This window comes from Castor canadensis, chromosome 7 (genome assembly GCF_047511655.1).
Source record: "Castor canadensis chromosome 7, mCasCan1.hap1v2, whole genome shotgun sequence".
In the NCBI taxonomy this organism is placed as follows: Eukaryota; Metazoa; Chordata; class Mammalia; order Rodentia; family Castoridae; genus Castor; species Castor canadensis.
The window spans coordinates 159,076,605-159,095,901 of record NC_133392.1 but is presented as its reverse complement, the minus strand read 5'-3'; the positions used below and the strand labels follow the sequence as shown (position 1 = coordinate 159,095,901).

At 55.3% G+C, this 19,297-nt stretch overlaps 2 protein-coding genes across 15 annotated transcripts in view; one reads left to right on the top strand and one right to left on the bottom strand.

The window, feature by feature from the left end:
• The window catches only part of Kcnab2 (potassium voltage-gated channel subfamily A regulatory beta subunit 2), a 91,521-nt gene extending 77,772 nt beyond the window's left edge, over nt 1-13,749 (top strand). For 8 of the 10 annotated variants that reach the window (XM_074081518.1, XM_074081516.1, XM_074081517.1 and 5 more), the window contains 9 exons: nt 738-782; nt 1,543-1,586; nt 2,463-2,549; nt 6,685-6,770; nt 8,392-8,512; nt 8,580-8,674; nt 9,435-9,555; nt 9,979-10,067; nt 11,071-13,749. In XM_074081518.1, coding sequence (XP_073937619.1) covers nt 738-782; nt 1,543-1,586; nt 2,463-2,549; nt 6,685-6,770; nt 8,392-8,512; nt 8,580-8,674; nt 9,435-9,555; nt 9,979-10,067; nt 11,071-11,160 — 778 coding nt within the window. In that variant the 3' untranslated portion in view covers nt 11,161-13,749. Of the gene's footprint in view, nt 1-737; nt 783-1,542; nt 1,587-2,462; nt 2,550-3,588; nt 3,634-6,684; nt 6,771-8,391; nt 8,513-8,579; nt 8,675-9,434; nt 9,556-9,978; nt 10,068-11,070 lie in introns of all 10 variants that reach the window. The other 2 variants (XM_074081520.1, XM_074081519.1) reach the window with 1 other exon arrangement.
• A 607-nt stretch (nt 13,750-14,356) lies between these two features.
• Nucleotides 14,357-19,297, bottom strand: part of Chd5 (chromodomain helicase DNA binding protein 5) — a 58,072-nt gene continuing 53,131 nt past the window's right edge. For 4 of the 5 annotated variants that reach the window (XM_074081511.1, XM_074081508.1, XM_020166669.2 and 1 more), the window contains 4 exons: nt 18,921-19,084; nt 18,693-18,807; nt 18,531-18,584; nt 14,357-17,894 (listed from right to left, as the gene is read on the bottom strand). In XM_074081511.1, the coding sequence (XP_073937612.1) occupies nt 18,577-18,584; nt 18,693-18,807; nt 18,921-19,084 (287 nt within the window). In that variant the 3' untranslated portion in view covers nt 14,357-17,894; nt 18,531-18,576. Of the gene's footprint in view, nt 18,019-18,530; nt 18,585-18,692; nt 18,808-18,920; nt 19,085-19,297 lie in introns of all 5 variants that reach the window. The other variant, XM_074081509.1, reaches the window with a different exon arrangement.

Genomic DNA, 19,297 nt, shown 5'->3' with positions numbered 1-19,297 from the left:
AGCAAAGCTTGGGGGTATACCCTACCCCCCAATGGTTTTAGACTGCCCCTCTCTCACCCAAATAACGGAGCTCAGATAAATTCCTCCTTACTCGGTAATTCAAGGAAACAGCACATATTAGCAAATCCCCTGACTGTGCACACACAGAGCTACATGAAGTTCGTCATCCCCTGGCCTTGAGCTGACACCATGCATGCCACTGCCATGCTTCTGGCCACAAGAGCCTGCTTTGTGCATCTGGCTTGAGTAGCTGCCTGCCTCAGCATCCCTTAATGGGGAGGGGTGCACAGCCATGGGGACCAGGAGGTCGTCATCCTTCCAAACGGGTTATACCCTCCCTCAGAAAGGAACCTCTGCTCTTGCTTTCCCGCTACCCTGACCAAAGTCGAGCAGCCCTGTGTCCCCAGCACAGGGAAGGGGAGAGATTCAGTTTCTAAGTCTCCTCCTCCCAGCTCTGGTCACACAGGCCCCTTGCTGTCCAAGCCCCGCTGCCCAAACTACAGTTTTGAGTGGTTGGTTGCATTGGGGGACTGCCTTCTGGCTAGATACGGAGCTCCAAGCCTCCAGGCTTGGCATGTGACCAGCATGACTAGCCATGGAAAGTGTTCATTTCACACCTGGACTCCCATGTGGGAAGGCTTTCGGAACTCCTGTGTGAGAGTTGAGGGCGGCAAGGGTGAGGGAGGACCCCTGAGGGGCTGGGCTCAGTAATGGCGCTCTTCTCTTCTGTTCCATAGGCGATCCAGTCTTGTCATCACCACCAAGATCTTCTGGGGTGGAAAGTAGGTATTCCCAGTGGCCAGCGCCTGCAGCCAGCCTCCTGCAAAAACTGACTTAGGAGGCTTGGGTGGGCAGGAGAGTCTGTCATCCTTGAGAAGGGAGGGTAACAAGCCCAGTGTGGGTTTCCTGTCTCCAGTGCCCAACAGCAAGCGGGTAGGGCAGCATTGGCACAGCTGCACACACAGCTGGTACCCATCCTTGTTAAGGAACAACAAACCCAGAAAAGCAGCTTTGGCTAAATTTGTCTTGTGCTCAGACTCATTTAATTTTTTATTTTACTTAGTTTTTTTTTTTTTTCTTCTGATTACAAAGGTAACATCAAAAAAATTCTGGAAACACAGAAAGTTTGTAACTGTCCAAACCACCCCAGATTCCCTAGGCCACTTTACCCCCCCACCCATGTCCAGGTGTTTGACTTTGTATTCTCTCTGGGGCTGGACAAACTCCATCACGTAGGATTATAAATATGATACATTCTCAGCTTTAAAAAAATCCAAGTCAAACATAAGGGTAAAAGTGAGAGCCAAAGCCCTCATTCCCTACTGCCACCCTCCCTCACCCAAGCCCCCCTGGGGACAGTGTCCAGGCTTCCACCTGAGCCCTTGGGAACTCAGCCCAGACCTTCCAGTTGTTACCCTGAAGTGGAATCAGACTGTACATCATGTTTGCTGACTTTTTTTTTGTTTTTTTGCTAACATGCATCATAAACATTTTCTCCAAAACCACTTGCAACCTCACACATGCCTCTGGCCTGTTTTTCAGAGCAGAGACTGAGAGAGGCCTCTCCAGGAAGCACATAATAGAAGGTAAGGAGGGACTCTGGCCATGGGCACCCCAAGTCCATGGGGTCTTCCTGTGAAGGAAAAGCAGAAGAGCACAGCTCCCCAGTAATCCAGCAGAGGCCCCAACTCTGGAGCCCCTGGAGTTTATAAGCTGACCCTCTCCTAGTAGCTCAGGCAGGCATGGAGGAAGGGGACCCTCCAAGAAATGAGGCTGGACACGGGTGGCCCAGGGTTTAATTCAGGCTCTGCTGAGTGGCCTTGGGCAAGAGCCATCGCTTCTCCAGTCCTCTGTCCCAGCATCTAAGGTAGGGCTACGAGTGCCCAGCTCAGAGCTGTTGGGGTCATGGACATGCAGCCAGGGCTCAGCCCCGGGAACACCCAGAACAAGGCTGGCTGGATGAAGGCACTTTTCTGCCTTCATGCCTTTCCTAGTCAAGTTTATTTCCAGTAAGGTAATATCCTCCCTCTGTTAAACATCTTAACTGGGGGGCTTGACCCTCCCACCCCCTAGAGGTGGTGTTTTCACTCCGTGCCTGTTGGTTCTGAGCTGTTGGAAGGACTAATTGGTGACGGGTGCAAGTCAGACACCACTGGCCTTCGTGTGGTGGACAACAGAAGGACACATGTTCCTCTTCATCTGATAACGCAGCTCTGCCATTATAACACGCACCACCAGAAGCTCAGGAGCATTCGGCCTGTGGTCCCCACACGTCCTGAAATGGCCAGGATGCCCACTCCCTCTGGGATGTGCCCCACTTCTGTGGTGGCTCCTCACAACTTTGTCCATGATGGGAGCCTGGCCTCTTTCACCTCATGTCCCCAAAGCTGGGCACAGGGAGGGTCCACAAGTGTTTTCACAATGCACTAGCAGCGGTGACGTCACTCCCTGTCCTCCCCCAGGTCTGAAGGCTTCCCTGGAGCGGCTGCAGTTGGAATATGTGGATGTGGTGTTTGCTAACCGCCCGGACCCCAACACGCCCATGGAAGGTAGGCGCTCCCCAGAAGCACTGGTCAGTCAGACCCAAGTGGGTCTAGGTGGGTTCCAGAAAAACAGAGCCAGGCTGACCAAAAGTCTGATCTGATTGAGGCTCTGATGACCCATAGCATGGCGCAGGGCTGAGGCCAGTCACACAATGGGTGGGAGAAGGGTGGACAGTCCTCCCCCTCACCTCGGTGTACCCTGGCACCTCCAGGCTGAGTCTGGCTCCCCGCTCTTCAGTCCATGCCTGAACCATACTTGGTACTGTTTGGAGCTGCATGGAGTTCTCTTCTCTCAACTGTTGCTATTTTGTAGCGAGATGTAGTGGCCGTTTGATGATTCTTGGCAGTTGTTGCATTCCTCTCAATCTGGTTCCACTGGGAGGTTTTAGGGATCTTTTGCTCTGGGGGATAAATGATTACCTAGAAGAAAAAAAAACGTTCAGTGCTTTGAAAAGCTGTTTGGGTTTCTTTGGGTTTATTTATTCTCCCCCATTGCTGGCTCTCAGCCCCTCCCATCTCCCCTGCTTCCTGCTACTGGCAACTTCTCATTTATGCTTCGCTGCTTTAAGGACTTGGAAAATTAAGTTGCATTCAAGGTATTTTTCTCCATTTTTATATATATATATATATATATTATATATATATATACATATATAATATATATATATGTATATACATATATATAATATATTATATATATATATACATATACATATATATATTATATATATATATACATATATATTATATATATATTATATATACATATACATATATATATTATATATATATATATACATATATATTATATATATATTATATATATATGTATATACATATATTATATATATATGTATATACATATATATATATATTATATATACCACACAAGTGTGCGTATATATATTGTTTTCTGTTTCTTTTCAGCAGAATGTGTGTTCTTTGCAGTGATTTGTGCTTCCCTTCCCTGCCCTTTGTCATACCAGGCCTCCGTGTTCCCACAGCTATGAACTCTGGTCTCTTTAAATCTCTCTTTCATCACCAGGGGACCCATTTAGCTCCTCCAAGTCAAGGACATTCATCATAGAAGGTACCCTTAGCCAACCATTGACTTCTGTGTCCGAGCTGCATTTTACGAGACAGTGTTTTTATTTACACGACTCTCTCCCTGGATGACAAACTTCTCCATGAAATGCAAGGGGGGGAAGTGCCCTGTGAGGACATCTTGCAAGTGAAGGAAAAACCAAGTGGTGTCGGAACCCCTCGCCACCCATCCACGCTGTCATCTCATCCCTCCTCCCTTCTGTGCATGTCCCCGCCCTCCTGCTTGTGCTGCTGTAATATGCCGCCGTCTTTCTGCTGGGGTCTCCTCCTGGTTTGAGGATGTGGCAGGGCCAGCCTAGGAACCTGACTTTGGATGGGATGATGAGAAAGGTTGGGGAAGACCAGATTTCCACAAGGAGAAAACCCATCGGGGACCCTAGAACTTGTAGCCTCCCAAGAAGTCTTACCTCCACCATAGTTCACCCTTGCTAAGCTCCAGACTCCAACCAGAGGCAAAGAACAAGGCTGGCCCGTCCACATCATGCTGGCTCCTTGTAAGCACTCTGGCTGTGTGACCACTCATGTCCCCTCAGTAGGTGGGGCCATCCGTGCTCTCACCTATGGTCAGACTTGTCCATGAAATGGAGTCATGTGCCTCCTATGTGAGCTAGCGTAATCCCAGGCCTGGGGCAGCCTCTGGCAGTACCTGGACTCTGCCCTCACTTCAGCAAAGGGCCCCAGGGCCTTGCCCCAAGGTCAGGCCTTGGTCTCCCTGGGATCTGGGCAGTGTTCCATGCTAGCAGGGCTCCTGCCTGCCACCTGGCATTGCCACCTGACCCCTCCCATGTATTATTTGTGATGTAGGAGAGGCGCCCAGGGTTTTGGCAGCAGGTGGAAGGATTTGGTACCTGTGTGTTCCTGTCTACTGGCATTAAATATTGAGGCAAAGGACAGTTGTCCCTAATTGTCCCCATTTCTGGAGCCACTGATGTCCTGCACTGACAGATGCATGCCCGTGCTGCTGCACATTTTCCACATCCAGCCTGCCTCTGCCTAGATCCTCCAGGGAGCCCCAGGACCTGTGCCCCTCCCACTCAAAACAGCCAGTCTCACCAGACCCTGTCCCATCAGCCTTGTCCCCTGGGTACCAGGTTGACTCCATCTCCCTGTCAGTGTATGGAAATATCACACAGTTTCACTGGTTGGGATCTTTGTGACTGGAGAGAGCCATGGGGGAGGGTGGGCAAGGGAGCAAGGCTGGCAATGGGGGTCCTTTGGCTTCCCTCTCTCTGGCATGTGGACCTAAGCCTTGGCTGAAAGAACTGGGGATGTATGCTGCATGGTCACAGGTGCTCCCAAGAGTGTTTCTAAAAAACCTAATGAGGACAGCCAAGCAGGAGGAGGCTGGCTTGACTGGGAAGGTCCCTGGGACCCTCTAGATCTACAACCCTTCCTACCAGGAACTGTCCTCCTCCCTATATATCTGACTTGTTGGTAGTCAAAGCAGGAGGCCCAGGGAGGGTCCCCGGGAGGCCCAGACTCCCCGCCCAGGTCACTCACCAGGCTTGGGTGGAAAGGAACCCCAGGAACCACATCCCAGACCCCAGAAGGAAGGAAAGAATAGGGCTGGGTGAACCTGCTGGGATGGACCAGTACCCCACAAGCCCAAGTGACCCTAGTGGCACTGCTTAAGATGCTATGGGTTCCACCTGAGTAGACCTTGGTCATCTGGATACTTAGGGACCCAGGATGGGTGGGAAGTGACACCCCAAAACAGTGTGGATGGGAGACAACAGTGCCACCCCCTGCAGGGCAGGGTGCCTGGGGACCTTCTGGCATTCTTTCTTCCTGCCTGTCTTTCACACCCCAGCCAATTCCAGGAGCCTCAGTAATGAGGAGTGGGTCACTCAGGGAGGGAGGGGGGTTCAAGGGTGGATGTTCCTGCCTTGTTTTTAGAAACACTTGTTCTTCCACTTTTCCTATGCTGCACTTGGCAGCAGAACTTGCAAGCACTGTATTGGACCTGTGAGAATTCTGTGGAGTGGCCAGCCCTCCACCCCACAAAACCCAAGGATGTTTGCAACGTGATAATCGGAGACCACATTCGGTTTTTAAAACCACAACATCCCAGGAGGCTGAAACAGCCAAGGGGGACCTACGACCAGCAGATTTTTATGTCTCACAAACTTTTGAATGCTAGGAAGAAGCTATTGTGCTATTGGGGTGGGGGAGATCCCTTTGTCTCCTATTTGAAATGATGGCCTAGTGTTTCAGCCATTCACTCCTTAAGACATTGTGAGTCTCGGCTGTCCAGGGTTCTGGTTGTTCTCAGAGTTCATGGACCCGCATAACTGCTACAAGCCGTGGCCCCTCACAAGAGAGACAGCCAGACCCCCACTGCCCTGGGACCATTCCATGCAGAGAGAGACCCTGACCCAGTGCTGGGCCGGTTTGAGGGCCTGGGACTTGGTCCATACAAGGCTTTTCCAATCTGCTTCTGGTTACCTAGACATGAGGGGAGCTCCCTCCTGAGCCCCACTCTATGGGGAGCCATCCTTCCTACTCTGAGTCCTGGAGATTCCAATGGGAATGTAGCAGGGTCCACAGTAGGAGGCCAGAAATAGGTAGAACCCTGTTTACTTCCTGTTGCCTTCTGCTAATCTGATTGTGGCCTTAATCTGTCTACCTGGTCCTTCCCAAATAATCAGGGTCCCCAGTTCTCCCCCAGCTGTAGACCCCATTCTTAAGTCTGGAATTAATTCTTTGATCTCATCTTCCCTCATCCCTATAATCTGCCCTGAAGACATCAGTCCATGCGTAGCCCATTTTTCAAAGATCCATCAAGCTTGTAACTAGTTGGAGAAATTGTTTTTAAGATCAGTTTCTTAGATTGTGAGTTGCTATTTTCTCTCCTCCTGGAACCTACACACACACACACACACACACACACCCTCTGGAGCCAGGAAGTACACTGCTTGCAAGACAACTTTGCAGCTCCTCTCCTTCCTCCCAGCGTCTTGCCTGCATTTGCAGAATGTCCCCAGGCTGGGCCTGAGCTCCAGGTGCCCCCAACTGTGTTTTCCCTTCTCTCACACAGAGACCGTGCGGGCCATGACCCATGTCATCAACCAGGGGATGGCCATGTACTGGGGCACGTCGCGCTGGAGCTCCATGGAGATCATGGTACGGTGACACCCTGCATGTGCCCCCCAGACATGGGCTCCTGGCCCCGTGTCATGGGAGAGGGTCCTGAGGCTGGGCATATCTGTGCTAAGGAGAGAGACAGTACCAGGGAGTGTAATGGTCATGCCTGTAGACATGGGTCTCTACTGGAATCACAGCATCAGGTGGTCCTGGACAGATGGCTCCCCCTCTCTTGAGTTTCCCCACCGGCAGAACAAGCCTGTAACATGGCCTGCCCCTGTGTGTCTGCTCCAAGGCTTCTCTGAGAAGGCAGGGTCCTGCAGCACAGCAGGCCCTGGGTAGTGACACTGCTAGCCACTTGCACTGTGCTCTTAGGATGTTCTGGGTGCTGTTAGATTTAGGCCTTCCTGGAGACTGACTCCCATCTGACCTTCACAGCCATGTGAGGCAAATGCTGCTGTCATTCCTGTTTCTCAGACGTGGAAATCAAGGCACAGAAAGGCTGAGAAGTAGGCTCAAGGTCACACAGCTCAGGCCAAGACTGATATCCAAGCCATGCAGCTCAGAACCCGGGCTGCCTTAGAATGTGACCCAACCATTAGGACCCTGGGCTTCCATCTCCTAATTGGTGATTTTTCCCCCTCGCCTATATTGCCAGGAAAGATTCTACTAGTTGTCATTTTTCTCTGTGGAGCCATTAGAGGCCAAGGGCTGCAGGTCCTTCTGGGCCCCCTGGAAGAGTCAGCAGCATAGCCCTTTTCTCAGAGGTGTGGAGGGGAGGGGTCCCAAGAGAGAGAGGCTGCCTCCATGCAGGCAGAGCGAGGGGTAGGGTATGGCAATGCCCAGCCCTCAGCCTCCTTCCAACCTTAGCCCCTCCCATGCCCAGCGCCCCAGCATTCTCAGCACCCATTATCCCCCTAGTGAGTCCCAGGTGCCTGCTTCATGAAAGACATCCATCAGGATTTTCATTTCAAATTAAACACAACTTCAGAAGCCCTTGATATGAGCCAGTCTTTGGTGCTGGTGGTTCTAATGAGCTAGCATGTGGCATTTTCCTGATCTTCCTGCAGGCAGCACTGGGCTTGGGGAGGTGTCAGTACCATTACCCCCCATTTTACAGGTGAGAACACTGAGTCTCAGACCAAAGGGGTCTTTCCATGAGTCTGTCTGGCATCAGCCCTGGCTCACCCCCGCAGCTGGGAACAGAGGGAGAATCTGCAAGCCAAGCCCTCGAGCTTCCAGTGCTGAAATTGGGACTGCTTGACCCTCATCCTGGGACCAGGGCCCCAGGGCTTAAGGGGCTAAAAACTAGCACAGTATATCTGGCAGACTGTGTGCTGGCCACAAGCCAGGCCCTGTTGTGAGGGTGCATTGGCCTGCTCAGGACAAACGGGGAAAATGAGGCACAGGTGAGCCCCTTGCCCAAGGCCAGAAACTGCCAGAAGTGCAGTCTCACTGTGGCGTTGTGCTTTCTCCCAAGACCTTTCAGCCTTAGGGTCCTACATCCCACCCTTTTTCCCAGCTCACAAGGGCCTTCCAGACTCCTAGGAGAGCTGGGGGAAGGGGACAGCTTCCCAGGGACGCCTCTGTGTCCTCTCCCCATGACCCTCAGGCTCCCAGGCTGACTCAGAGGCCACCTGGGCCCCTTCTGTACCCACAGGAGGCCTACTCAGTGGCCCGGCAATTCAACCTGATCCCGCCCATCTGCGAGCAGGCCGAGTACCACATGTTCCAGCGCGAGAAGGTGGAGGTGCAGCTGCCTGAGCTGTTCCACAAGATAGGTGGGTGCCTGTCCCCTACCCTGCCGGCAGGGCCCCAGGCTCGACTTCACCTGATTCTCTCTCTCAGGTGTGGGCGCCATGACCTGGTCCCCTCTGGCCTGCGGCATCGTCTCGGGAAAGTATGACAGTGGTATCCCGCCCTACTCCAGAGCCTCCCTGAAGGTAAGCTGGGGCCAGAGTGGGGCAGGGCACTTTGCACAGGTGAGACTTCTGGGCACATGGCCTTGGTGCTGGACAGAGCTTCCCTGGGCCTCAGCCATCCCAGCCACTGTCCACCAAGACAGAACCCATGGCATGAGAACACAGATGGAGCCCCTTACGACCTGACCCACCTCATGGCACAGGCCCCTTCAGCCCTCCTCCACCTCACCATGGTTCAACACTCACAGCGTAGGCTGGTCTACTTACGCCATTTGGGGTACCCCCTCCCGCTATAACTCCCTTGCCCTCCCACCATTCCTGAGACCCCTGGGGCTAAGCTCAGGCCCGGGGACTCAGCTTAGCTGACCCAAGAGTTGGCTCTTGGGTCAAGTGCCATTCCCTGACCCCCTGCACACTCAGGGAACTCAGGAGGGTTCCCGTTTGGGAGACAGGAGCTCTGGAGCCCTGATCAGGCAGGAGCAAGCCCCCTGGAGAACTGGAGACGCAGCTCCCCAGGGATAGCGGAAGGAGTCCTGTAGCCAAGAGACTGGCAGCCAGTGCCCCAGGCCATCAGATTTCTGGGAGAAGGCAAGGTCAGCCCCTGGCATCCCAATTTGGCCTGGAGTGGAGTCAGCCCTCTGACAGACTGTGTCCGTTAGGGCATAGACGGGCCCGACCTCCATCTACCTGAGTCTGGCCCTCTGCAAGGGTCTGGAGAGCAGGCTCTGCATTAGGAAATCCAGGTGACTGCCCTTCACCTGGAGCTGTGCCCTTTTCCCAGGGATACCAGTGGCTGAAAGACAAGATCCTGAGTGAGGAGGGACGGCGCCAGCAGGCCAAGTTGAAGGAACTGCAGGCCATTGCCGAGCGCCTAGGCTGCACCCTCCCACAGCTGGCCATAGGTAACGGGCTCTGGGGAAATGGCTGGGTCCCGGGCTGCAGTAGGTAATGGGCTGGGAGTTGCAGTGGGGCCAGTGTCCCTGGAAAACATCCCTCGCTGGCCATAGGTGACAGGGCTCTGTGGGGCAGGGTTAGGAGCTACATCCCTGGGGAAACAACAGGGGACTTTGAGAGCCTGGACCATCCCCTCCATCAACCTGCCGTGGGTCATGGGGAGTGAAGGGAGTTCCCTGAGCATGTGGGCCCCTCCCCACCAGGACCCCCTCCAGCCACCCCTTGGGCGAAACCTCACCCAACACTGCTGAACATCATAGGCATTCTCAGCCCCAAGATGAGAAGCTGGGTACCTTTGCCCAGTCAGGAGCAAGGCGGGGCCAGAGGGGCCAGAACAGCTGCCTCCCTCACACTGGTCTTGCTGTCCCCAGCCTGGTGCCTGAGGAACGAGGGGGTCAGCTCCGTGCTCCTGGGTGCTTCCAATGCAGAGCAGCTCATGGAGAACATTGGGGCAATACAGGTGAGCACAGGCCTACCAGCGGAGTTACACCCCACCAGTCCACACAGCACAGGTCTGCCGAGCACCCTTCCAGACATGCGTGAGTCAGCTGAGTTGGCTAAAGCCCTCCTGAGGAGCTGCCTTCTAGCAGAGGAGAATGGTCAGCAACGCTAAATACAAGAAACAAGGGCACCGTGGTGGGTGTCAGAAGGTGGCCAGCACCAGGGGAAACAGGCCAGGATAGGGCAAGGGAGCTGGAGGCAGGTTTAGGGGTTGTCAGAGGACTTGAGGAGAAAGGGGCTTTGGAACCATGCAGATGCCTGGAGAACCCTCTAGCTATCAGGAACAGCCTAGAAAGACAAGGGGACCAGAGGGCCTGGAGCAGAGGAGCAGGTCCCAAAGAGTGTCTCATGTGTCCAAGGACTGGAATGAGACAGGAGCCCTGTTGAGGTTTGGTGCTGAGCAAGGGGCATGCCCCAGCTGGCTCCTGCTCCTCTGGCTGGGGATTGGGGGTTGGGGGAGGCCAAAGACCAAGGCCGAGAGACCTGTGGGATATCCAACAGTCCCTGTGACTGGTGAGATGGGAGTCATGGCTGGACCCTGGACACATGGGGAGGTAAGACCGATGGGGTTGACTGAAAAACTGGACATGGGGCAAAAGAGCAGAGTGAAGGTTGCCCTGAGGTTTTTTTGTCACTTGGAAGACTGGTGTTGCTGTCACCTGAGGCAGGGATGGCTGGCATAGCAATTTGGGGGTATGGAAGGCAGGTGTGTGGGCCCTCTACCACTGCCACTAGCACCTTCCACAAGGTTCCAGAGCATCCTAGAGTCCCATCCATGCTTCCTGTCTGTCCCAAACCTTTGGCAACACAAAGGCAGTGTGGCCTCGGTCTGGTTCAGAAGGAGCCCACGTGATGGGGCACAGCCAGGCTGGCCACGGGACACTGGGAAAAAGAGTCTTCCCAGGCCAGGCCAGGCCAGACTTGCCGTTACAATTCTGAATAGCTCTTGTCCTTGCTTGCAGGTCCTTCCAAAACTGTCATCTTCCATTGTCCACGAGATAGATAGCATTCTGGGCAATAAACCCTACAGCAAAAAGGACTACAGATCCTAAATTGCTCCCCCACTACCCGCTTGGACAGTTTCCGGTTCCCTCCTCGTCTCTGTTTGCTCGCTTATGCTGTTACGAAACCAAGTGCAGAGTGTGGTTTGCATCCAAGGGAAAACACCACACCCAGACATCGTTGGGAAATGATCTCCAAAGTCACCGCCAGATGCCACCCGCTGCTCCTCTGGACAATGTCGGATTTGTGCCGGCTCATCCTCCAAGCAGAAACCGAGTTTTCTCCCAGCTACAGTGAAGATTCCCCAAGACAAGGCTAGGTGGAGACCTGGCCAGGTCCTCTGGGCAGGCAGGGCTGGCCTCTCTGCTGAGAACCCTCACCTGGGAAGAGGAGTCTAGTGCTTCCTGGGGTCCCCTCTACCAGGGCCCTGGTGGTTGGGGTGGGAGCGACCCTCTTTCCAAGGTACTTTCTGTGCTGCCCAACTCCGATCCCCCTCATCGCCCTTCTCAACTCCAACCTGCCCCCCACCCCACCCCCATGCCCACTAGACCTCGATAGGGACCACCCCTACCCTTGCTGGCAGGGGCAGGGATCCCAGGGGTATTGACTCTGTGGTTTGGGATTCACAAAAATTGTGTGTGAGGGTCTGATTTCTAGCTAATTGCCCCATCTCTTCAACCCTGTACACAATCGGTGAGTCACATGCCAGAGAGGCCTAGAGCACTTGGGAGGGAATCAGTGCAGCAGGCTCCTCTGTCCTTGCCCCAGAAGGCCCTGTGGTTGAGCAATGCAGGCCAGACTGTGGCTGCTGTCCACAAGGTATGCAGATGGCTGCAGGCTGGGCCCACGTGCACAAGGCAGTGTTCCTCTAGGCCTCTACCACCTCCATCCTGTGCTGGGGTGGTAGACCTGGGTTCCACACAGAGAACACACTTACACCCTTTCAGTGAGGGAGAGTCCCTCGGCCTTCTCTGCTGCAGGGGCCGGAGGGCAGCGCTGCAGCAGCAGCACTCCAGCAGCAGCAGCACTCCAGCAGCAGCACTCATGTTGTAGGAGAACATCCCAGGACCCACTCCCTGGAGATACGACGAGAACTGGCTGTTCCCCTCCATGCACCCCCAACCCTGTCTAGGACAGGTTGGGGAGAAGAGGAAAGGGAGGGACAGCAGGAAGGCAGAGCACCAGCCCCTTAGCAGTAGGGGTTGGCTGGCGCACGGTGACGCCAGGAAGCCCGCAAATTTAGGGAGACAGGCTGCCTGGAGATTCAGTCCTGTGGTGCCAAGGTCCTAGCAGTACCCAGCCTTTGCGGGCTATGTGGAGACAGGGTTCTACAGATCCCAACATGTGCCAGCTGGCTCCATAAGAGACCTGAACCTTCTGCCCACAGCGCACGCCATCCCGATGCAGGCACATCTGTTCCTGCTTTGCCTTTCAGAGCCACTATTCCGAGGAGAAGACTCCTCCCTGCCTCTCTCCAAGGGCCTGTTGTGGGCGGAGGCCTGGGAAACTCACTGTAAGAAAGCCACAAAGACCGAGGGGGAGGAGGGCAGCAAGGGGGGGGGCACTTGGCTTCCTCCATTCCCCACTGCTCTCCTGCTGATTCTGGGGCCTAGAACCTTTGCCCCACTGTAGCACAAGCCTGAGGGCCTTCTTCACCAAGGCCTGCTATAAGCCTCACCAGAAACAGCCCTGTGGGTGTGTTGAGGGGCCACTGCCCACCCCACTCCCAGCCCCGCTGAGGTTGGGGGCTGAGGCCACTCCCCTCTGTGCCAGGATTGGAGGTGCCTGCTGCCAGGCCAGAGCCCTACAGCGAGCCAGTGGTAGTGAAGGTTGGACCGCCCACCTCTTGTTGGCAGGGAGTGTCCAGCCCTGTGCACACAGCTGCCCCCAGAGGTGGACAGGGTGTGCGTGGCTGTCCAGTGTGGGCTATTGCTTTCTAGAAAAGCCAAGCCCCTGCAAGGACCCCAGGTGAGCTTAGCAGAGACCACATGTGGCATCCCAGACCCAGGCATCCTCCATCGGGCCTGGCACTTCAGCAACCTGGTTTCTTCCATGTCCACTTGCAGGAAGGGTGGAGCTCTGCTTCTGGGGGCAGGTCCTCCACGCAGGAAGGGATTGCAGTGAGGGAGGGGCTTTAGGTGGGACCACCGAAGGAAGATGACTATGAACAGACAGAGCCTACCAAGGGAAAACTGGCCACTGGCCCTTGAGGGCACAGCCACAGGTCTGGGGCCAGCTGCTCTCTCCCTGGTCCCCAGGTCTCACCTCCATGACCCCCAGCCAGCTCTGGCCGCCTTCCAGCCTCCCTCACCCCATTCTCCATGAAGCACAGGCCCTGACTTGGGTCTCGCCAGTAGTGACTGACCTGGGATGAGGGTTCCTTGCTGAAACACAGAGCCCCACTATCTCTCATCCCAGCCTATGGTCGGATCCAAGGTCTTCAGAAGCAGCAGGGGCAACTCCCGCCCTGCTCTTGTCCAGTCATGTACGTAACGTGCTCTCTCCCCCTTTTTTAATGACCATCAGCTAACTGCACCCCCACCAGGCAGAGACCACCGTGCGCCTCAAGCTTCCCAGCAAGACTCAGACGAGGCCTGGCCATGTATTTATGGAATGACAAATAAAACCCAAGCCCGTCAGTCACGGTGCCTTTGGTTCTTTCTTTTCCAGGGTCAGGGCTGAGCCAAGAGCAGCTCCAGAGGGGAGGACAAGACCACCAACTGTAAGGACCCCACTGGGGCCTCCCCAAAATCTGTGCCTGTAGCCAAGGGTAGGTCAAGAGGAAGGGTCATGGGGTAGGGGGACAAAAGCTGGGCCAGCCATTGGGGAAAGAGCCTTGAGGCCCATCCCACCTCTCCCGGGTGATTTATCCCAGGGGCCATGGTGGGCGGAGGTGCCGCCTCTGTACCACATACACACAGTCTCTGCTGCCACCTTGGAGGGCCCAGGGCTGGTTCTGGGGAAAGGCTCCTGTGCCTCTGGAGACCTGCTGGCTGCTGTTCTCACAGTGACAGGAGGAGTTAAGATCTGGGGAGCCCAGCCACCATACTGTGTTTGGGGGCTTATGTAGGAGAGGCACTACCCAGCACACTGCTTCTTGGGGTCCCCTGCATCCCAGAGAGCCCTGAGCCTTGGAAGTATAGCTCCAAAGGCCTCAAAGGACAACACCGTCTCCCCACATCTCCTCACTACCTGCCCCCAGCCCAGCTGAACAGCAGTGAGACACCAAGAACCACACCAACGCGATCCCTTCCCAAAGGATTTATTAAAACACAGAAACCGAAACATACACACAGAGTACGAAGTAAAGGTGACTGTGGTAGCTACAGTCTCCATCCAGCCTCCCCAGGCCAAGACTGGGGACAACTTACAACCTGCAGGGGAGCTCAGGTCCAAAGCATGACCCCGCCCCCAGGCCCAGAGCCCCTCCCAACTGACCCAAAGTGCCCCCCCACTGGCCTGGGACTGAGCCAGGGCAAGGAGCTGGGCTCCCTTATTTGGGCCAGGTGCCGGTCTGGGTCTGGGCAGAGAGCCTCCCTCCACAGCCCAGCTCAGACACCAGGGCACGCTATGGAGGTGGCAGGACCCCTCTTTCTTCTCTCCTCTCCAGGCTGAACGCGGAAGACCCCCAGGGGCTCCGCTCTGATCTCTATGGAAAGAGTTCAGGACACACACACACACCCAACAGGCCCTTTCCGGGTTATCGCACCTAAAAAAATACTTTGTTTAAAAAAAAAAAATCTGAAAATTAAGGGAAAAAAAATCCATAAACACAACGCCAATGACTTTGGGCTGATGCACCACAACCTGTAAACTTCTGGGAATATAAAACGGGGCAGGATGGCTTCCTCCACCCAACTGTGTTCTGTGCAGGTCAGCCCCGGGGGCAACAACCCCATCCTTGGCCACAGCAGGCCAGGCCAAGACAGTGAAGGTGACCTTGGCCTCAGCCAAAGAGTGTCGGTTTTGGTGCCCCACTCCAGCTCCCTCTCTGCCCTTCATACCCTTGGCACACACAGGGGCTCCAAGTGTCCCAACTTGTCTACTCTACAGGGCTGCTGGCTCCCTGGTCCCCAAGCACACCCTCTCCATGGGCCCTAGAACCTAAGACTTGGGTGCAAGGACTGCAGGGGTCACTGGGGCAAGCCCTGTGAGCCTAGACCTAGGTGGAGGAGCACACAGAGGACTCTGGGAAGGGAGCCCCAGTTTGTAGGAAGCCCTTGGGTATATGGAATGGGAAGTCTAGCTCACCTCTGGGAGAAGCCAAATTTGCAGGGAAACAAAGCTGGCTTTTGGGGAGTGTCTCCTCATACAAGGTCTTGGAGAAAATAGACATGCTTCATGGCAAGCCAGTGTGAGAAGGGTCCCCTCCAGACACGGTGGCTCCAACCTAAATGCCCCATGTCTGAGAGCCTTCCAAAACCTTCGGCCCAAAGGTGCTTCCCCAGGAACCCTATCACACTGGTGAGCTAAAAGAAGCTGGAAAAAAAAGAATGCAGCTGCCACTCAGACTTGTGCTCAAGGACCCGGACTCTGCAAGCAGCAACACTAGACCTTGCCAGAAGACGCCAGACAGACACTGCTCCAGCTCCATCATGAACCTGGCAGGAGACAACTAAGGGACCAAAATGAGGACATTCTGAAGAAACTTTTCTCTCTCCCAAGCCAGCCAACCAGAAACCTTCCAGGGCTTCCCTGACGCTGGTCATGGAGAGCACAGCCCTCCGTGGTGCCAGCAGGCTGGGGATGACACCTCAAGCCTGGAGAGGAGAGGTCAAAGGGGCCCAGACATGGCCTGAGAAGCAGAGAGGGGAAGAGGTGCCAACAGGGAAGGGACCACCAACTTTGGAGTGGAGCTAGGGAAACAAACCTGCCCTGCTCAATACATGCCTCCAGGTCCAATCCTCAGGGCCTGTCCACTGTGGCCAGGGGCGCACTGTTCCCAGTGAAGCTAACTACAGGGCTGACCATCCACCCAACCAGGGATTGGCACAGCGAGCTCATGGTCACCTTGCCTGAAGTCCCCACCCCCACCAAAATCCCCATGGAAGGCAGCTCTTCCTGGGAGGCAGGGTCAACCACCATGACACACTTCATGGTGGTGAGTGCCGCACTCCAGCCTGATGCAATCCTCTCCACCTGCCAGGCTCTCCCCTCTCTGTTCCCCTGCAGTGCCAGGGTCCACTGGCCTTGGAGATTTGGATCAAGACTGGCGTGCAGAAGTGCCAAGATGGAAGGGGGGCTTTGAGGGTCCAGTCCTCCAGGGGTTCCGAGAAAGAGCCACAGTACAGATGCACACATCTGGAGCTCAGCAAGGGCCAAGCAACTGCCCAGGTGTCCCCAAGACAGGCCACTCAGACATCCCACACCTGAGCTCCCTTTATCCCAAGGCACAGTCACAGACAGTGTGTGCCCCTCGTGCCTCTCCCAGAGAGAGGAGTCTGAGCCTTTCCTGGTACCCTACCCCAAGGCCCAGCTTGGAATTCTGTACCCCAAGGCACCTGCCCTGGCAAGCTCCCAATAGAGGTTTGGAGGTCCCCTCCAGGCTGAGCTGGGGCCAGAAGGATCAGACACAAGATGGGCCCAAGGCGCGGCCTGGAAGGCTCCAGCTATGAAGGGTCTACAGAGGCCATGGGGTCCAGTCCCCCCACCTCCAAGTGGAACTCTCCCCACACCCTCCAAGAATCAGACAAGGGCAGCTGTGCCCCTGACCCCGCCCTGTGCAGCAAGTGTTCCATCAAGGCCTCTCTGGGGTCAGAAGAGGGATGAGTCCAGGCCCCAGGCAGAGGCCTGGTTCCTTGGCATTTGTGGCCCAGAACAGTATGCACAGGGAAGAGGTGGGTGGGAAGGGCCTCCCAGGGCACAGGGTCCAGGACAGGGTCAGGGTCTCCTGGACTACCCAAAGACCACATCCCGCCTTGCAGGGGCACTAGCTCTCATCTGCCTATTCCACACTTCGGCAGAGAACTGACTTCCAAGCTCTTCCTACAGAGCCTCTGACCCAGGTCCAGGCCCTGCCCCACCCTTTCTGGGCACACTCTATGGCCTGCCATGCACTACTGGGGCCACTGCCTATCCACTGGTAACAACAAAGTCCAGGCCCTTCGAGACATGCCAGGTCAGAGACAGACATGTGCTCCTCTGGGAGACAAAAGCTACCTAGTGGTCCTCAGCACTGGCAGGAAGGAGGTGGGAGACACCCTCCCCTGCCCGGCCCAGGCATCCACCAGCATCTCCACCATTGGGCTGGGCAGCCACTCCCAGACCTGACCCACCTGGTGCCAGGGTCCCAAGCAGGCAGGGACCTGAAGCAGAAGGGTAGTCACAGAGGTGTGGGCAGAAGTGGGGCCACACTGAGGGCTCCCAGCTGGGCCGAGTCCACAGGGTGGCTCCAGGGCCTCCAGGGAGCTTCTGTTCGGGTCTGGAGCCCGGTGATAGAGACATGAGTGTTTCAGGTCAGAATCTTCCATACGTCATCCAACTTTTATCAAGATAAACTCATTCGAGTCTTCAATGGGAAAGTGCAAAAGATGTACAGATAAATGAAATCTCTTCTAAGAAGTAAGTTGTTCTGGAAAAGGTGATGAAGAGGCCATCCGGCGTGGCTGTGGGTGTGACACTGTGTGGAAGAACACTTGAACTATGAGGTGGCACTTCTGGGCTCTCACCTTCCATGTGATGGTATTACTCAGTTTCCCTTTTTGTCCCAAGGTGGCACTGGCTCCGAAAAAGGCAGTAGCTTCTCTCTCTTGTGGGGGTTGGGCAGGTGGCCCTGCAAGCATGGCTGAAGAAGACAGGTGAGTGGGTTATATTTCGGTGGCGAGGGGTCCAGAGCCACCTGACAGCTTGTAGTGATCCTGTAAAGGATCCTGTAAAGGGCCAGACAGGACTTGGAGGAAGTTGTGATCCTGTAAAGGAGGTCAGAAACTGGCAGTTTCTCTGGAATCCACTTCCCTCTCCAAACCCTCAGACCACCCCTTGGTCCTGGACAGAGAGTGAAAGTGTGAGATAAGAGGTAACTCCCTGGGGTACCCACCATTGAGCAGAGTAGTGGAAGCAGGACAGAGTTCCAGGCTAGGGTCAACAGTCCCAGACTCATGGTAGAGACCACAAGTGCACACAGATGCACACAGACATAACACACATGCACACATGGGGATATGCCCAAGTCTTCAGGCCCCTTCCTGTCCTGGCACTCAGCCTCCCAGTGGGCAGCCATCCTGGCTGTGACCACCCTGGCTGAGGCTCTGTCACAGAGCCAAAGGGATTGGGGTAGAAGGGCTCCAGACCAGCAGTGACTCTCAGTGTCCCCAGAGGTAGTAAAGGCTCCGGGACTTAAGGGAGCAAATCCAACGTAAGGACAGCCAATTCTAGCCATGCTGGAAGCACAGGACAGTGGCCCAGCCAGCAGCAGCCTCACCTCAGCTGGAAATGAGCACTGCAACAGGGGGAAGTCTCCAGGACGACTAGATATCTGCCAAGGAGAGAAAACAGCAGGGCTCGCCTGGTGTCTGCAGCAGCAAACAGACCAGGCTGGTGAGGTACCTGAGAGCATGCTGCCCAGGAGCAGATGGGCACCTACCGGTCACATAGGGCCCCAGGGGCATCTGGTTGTAGTTGACAATTCCTCCCGGTCCAGGACCCCGGAAATTGGGTCCAAAACTGCTGTTGTACATCTGGGAAGAGCCAAAAGCGCCCTGGAGGCAATGATCAGCTTTACAGGTGCTGTCCCAAGCCCCACCCAGCCCCCACCAAAGGGCACCCAGATGCAAGAGGGGGACTCATCCACCGTGTGCAGGCCAAACCTGACCTGCTGGATGGTAGGGTCACCGGCACGGTTCGTCAGACGACTGAGGATGCTGCGCTCCGACATCTGCAGGCGGGCGGCCACCGGGGGGATGCGCGACAGCATGGAGGGCAGGCGTGTCACATCGGCTTTCATGTCGCTCAGCAACTCCTCCAGCTGGTTCAAGACTGCAGAGTGGAAGGGCCAAGGAATGGAGAGCTAATGGAGCCTTGGAGAGGAGGGCCGGGCCGGTGCTATTTACAAGGCTGTGTTACCGCACACGCTCCAGCATCGGACACCAGGGGGCGCTCCTCGCCAGGCCCTCCGCAGAGCACTGTCAGTTGGGGGAACAGCGGGGTTTCTCAAGAACTACTCTAGGGGCTCCTTCTTCTGGCAGAGCA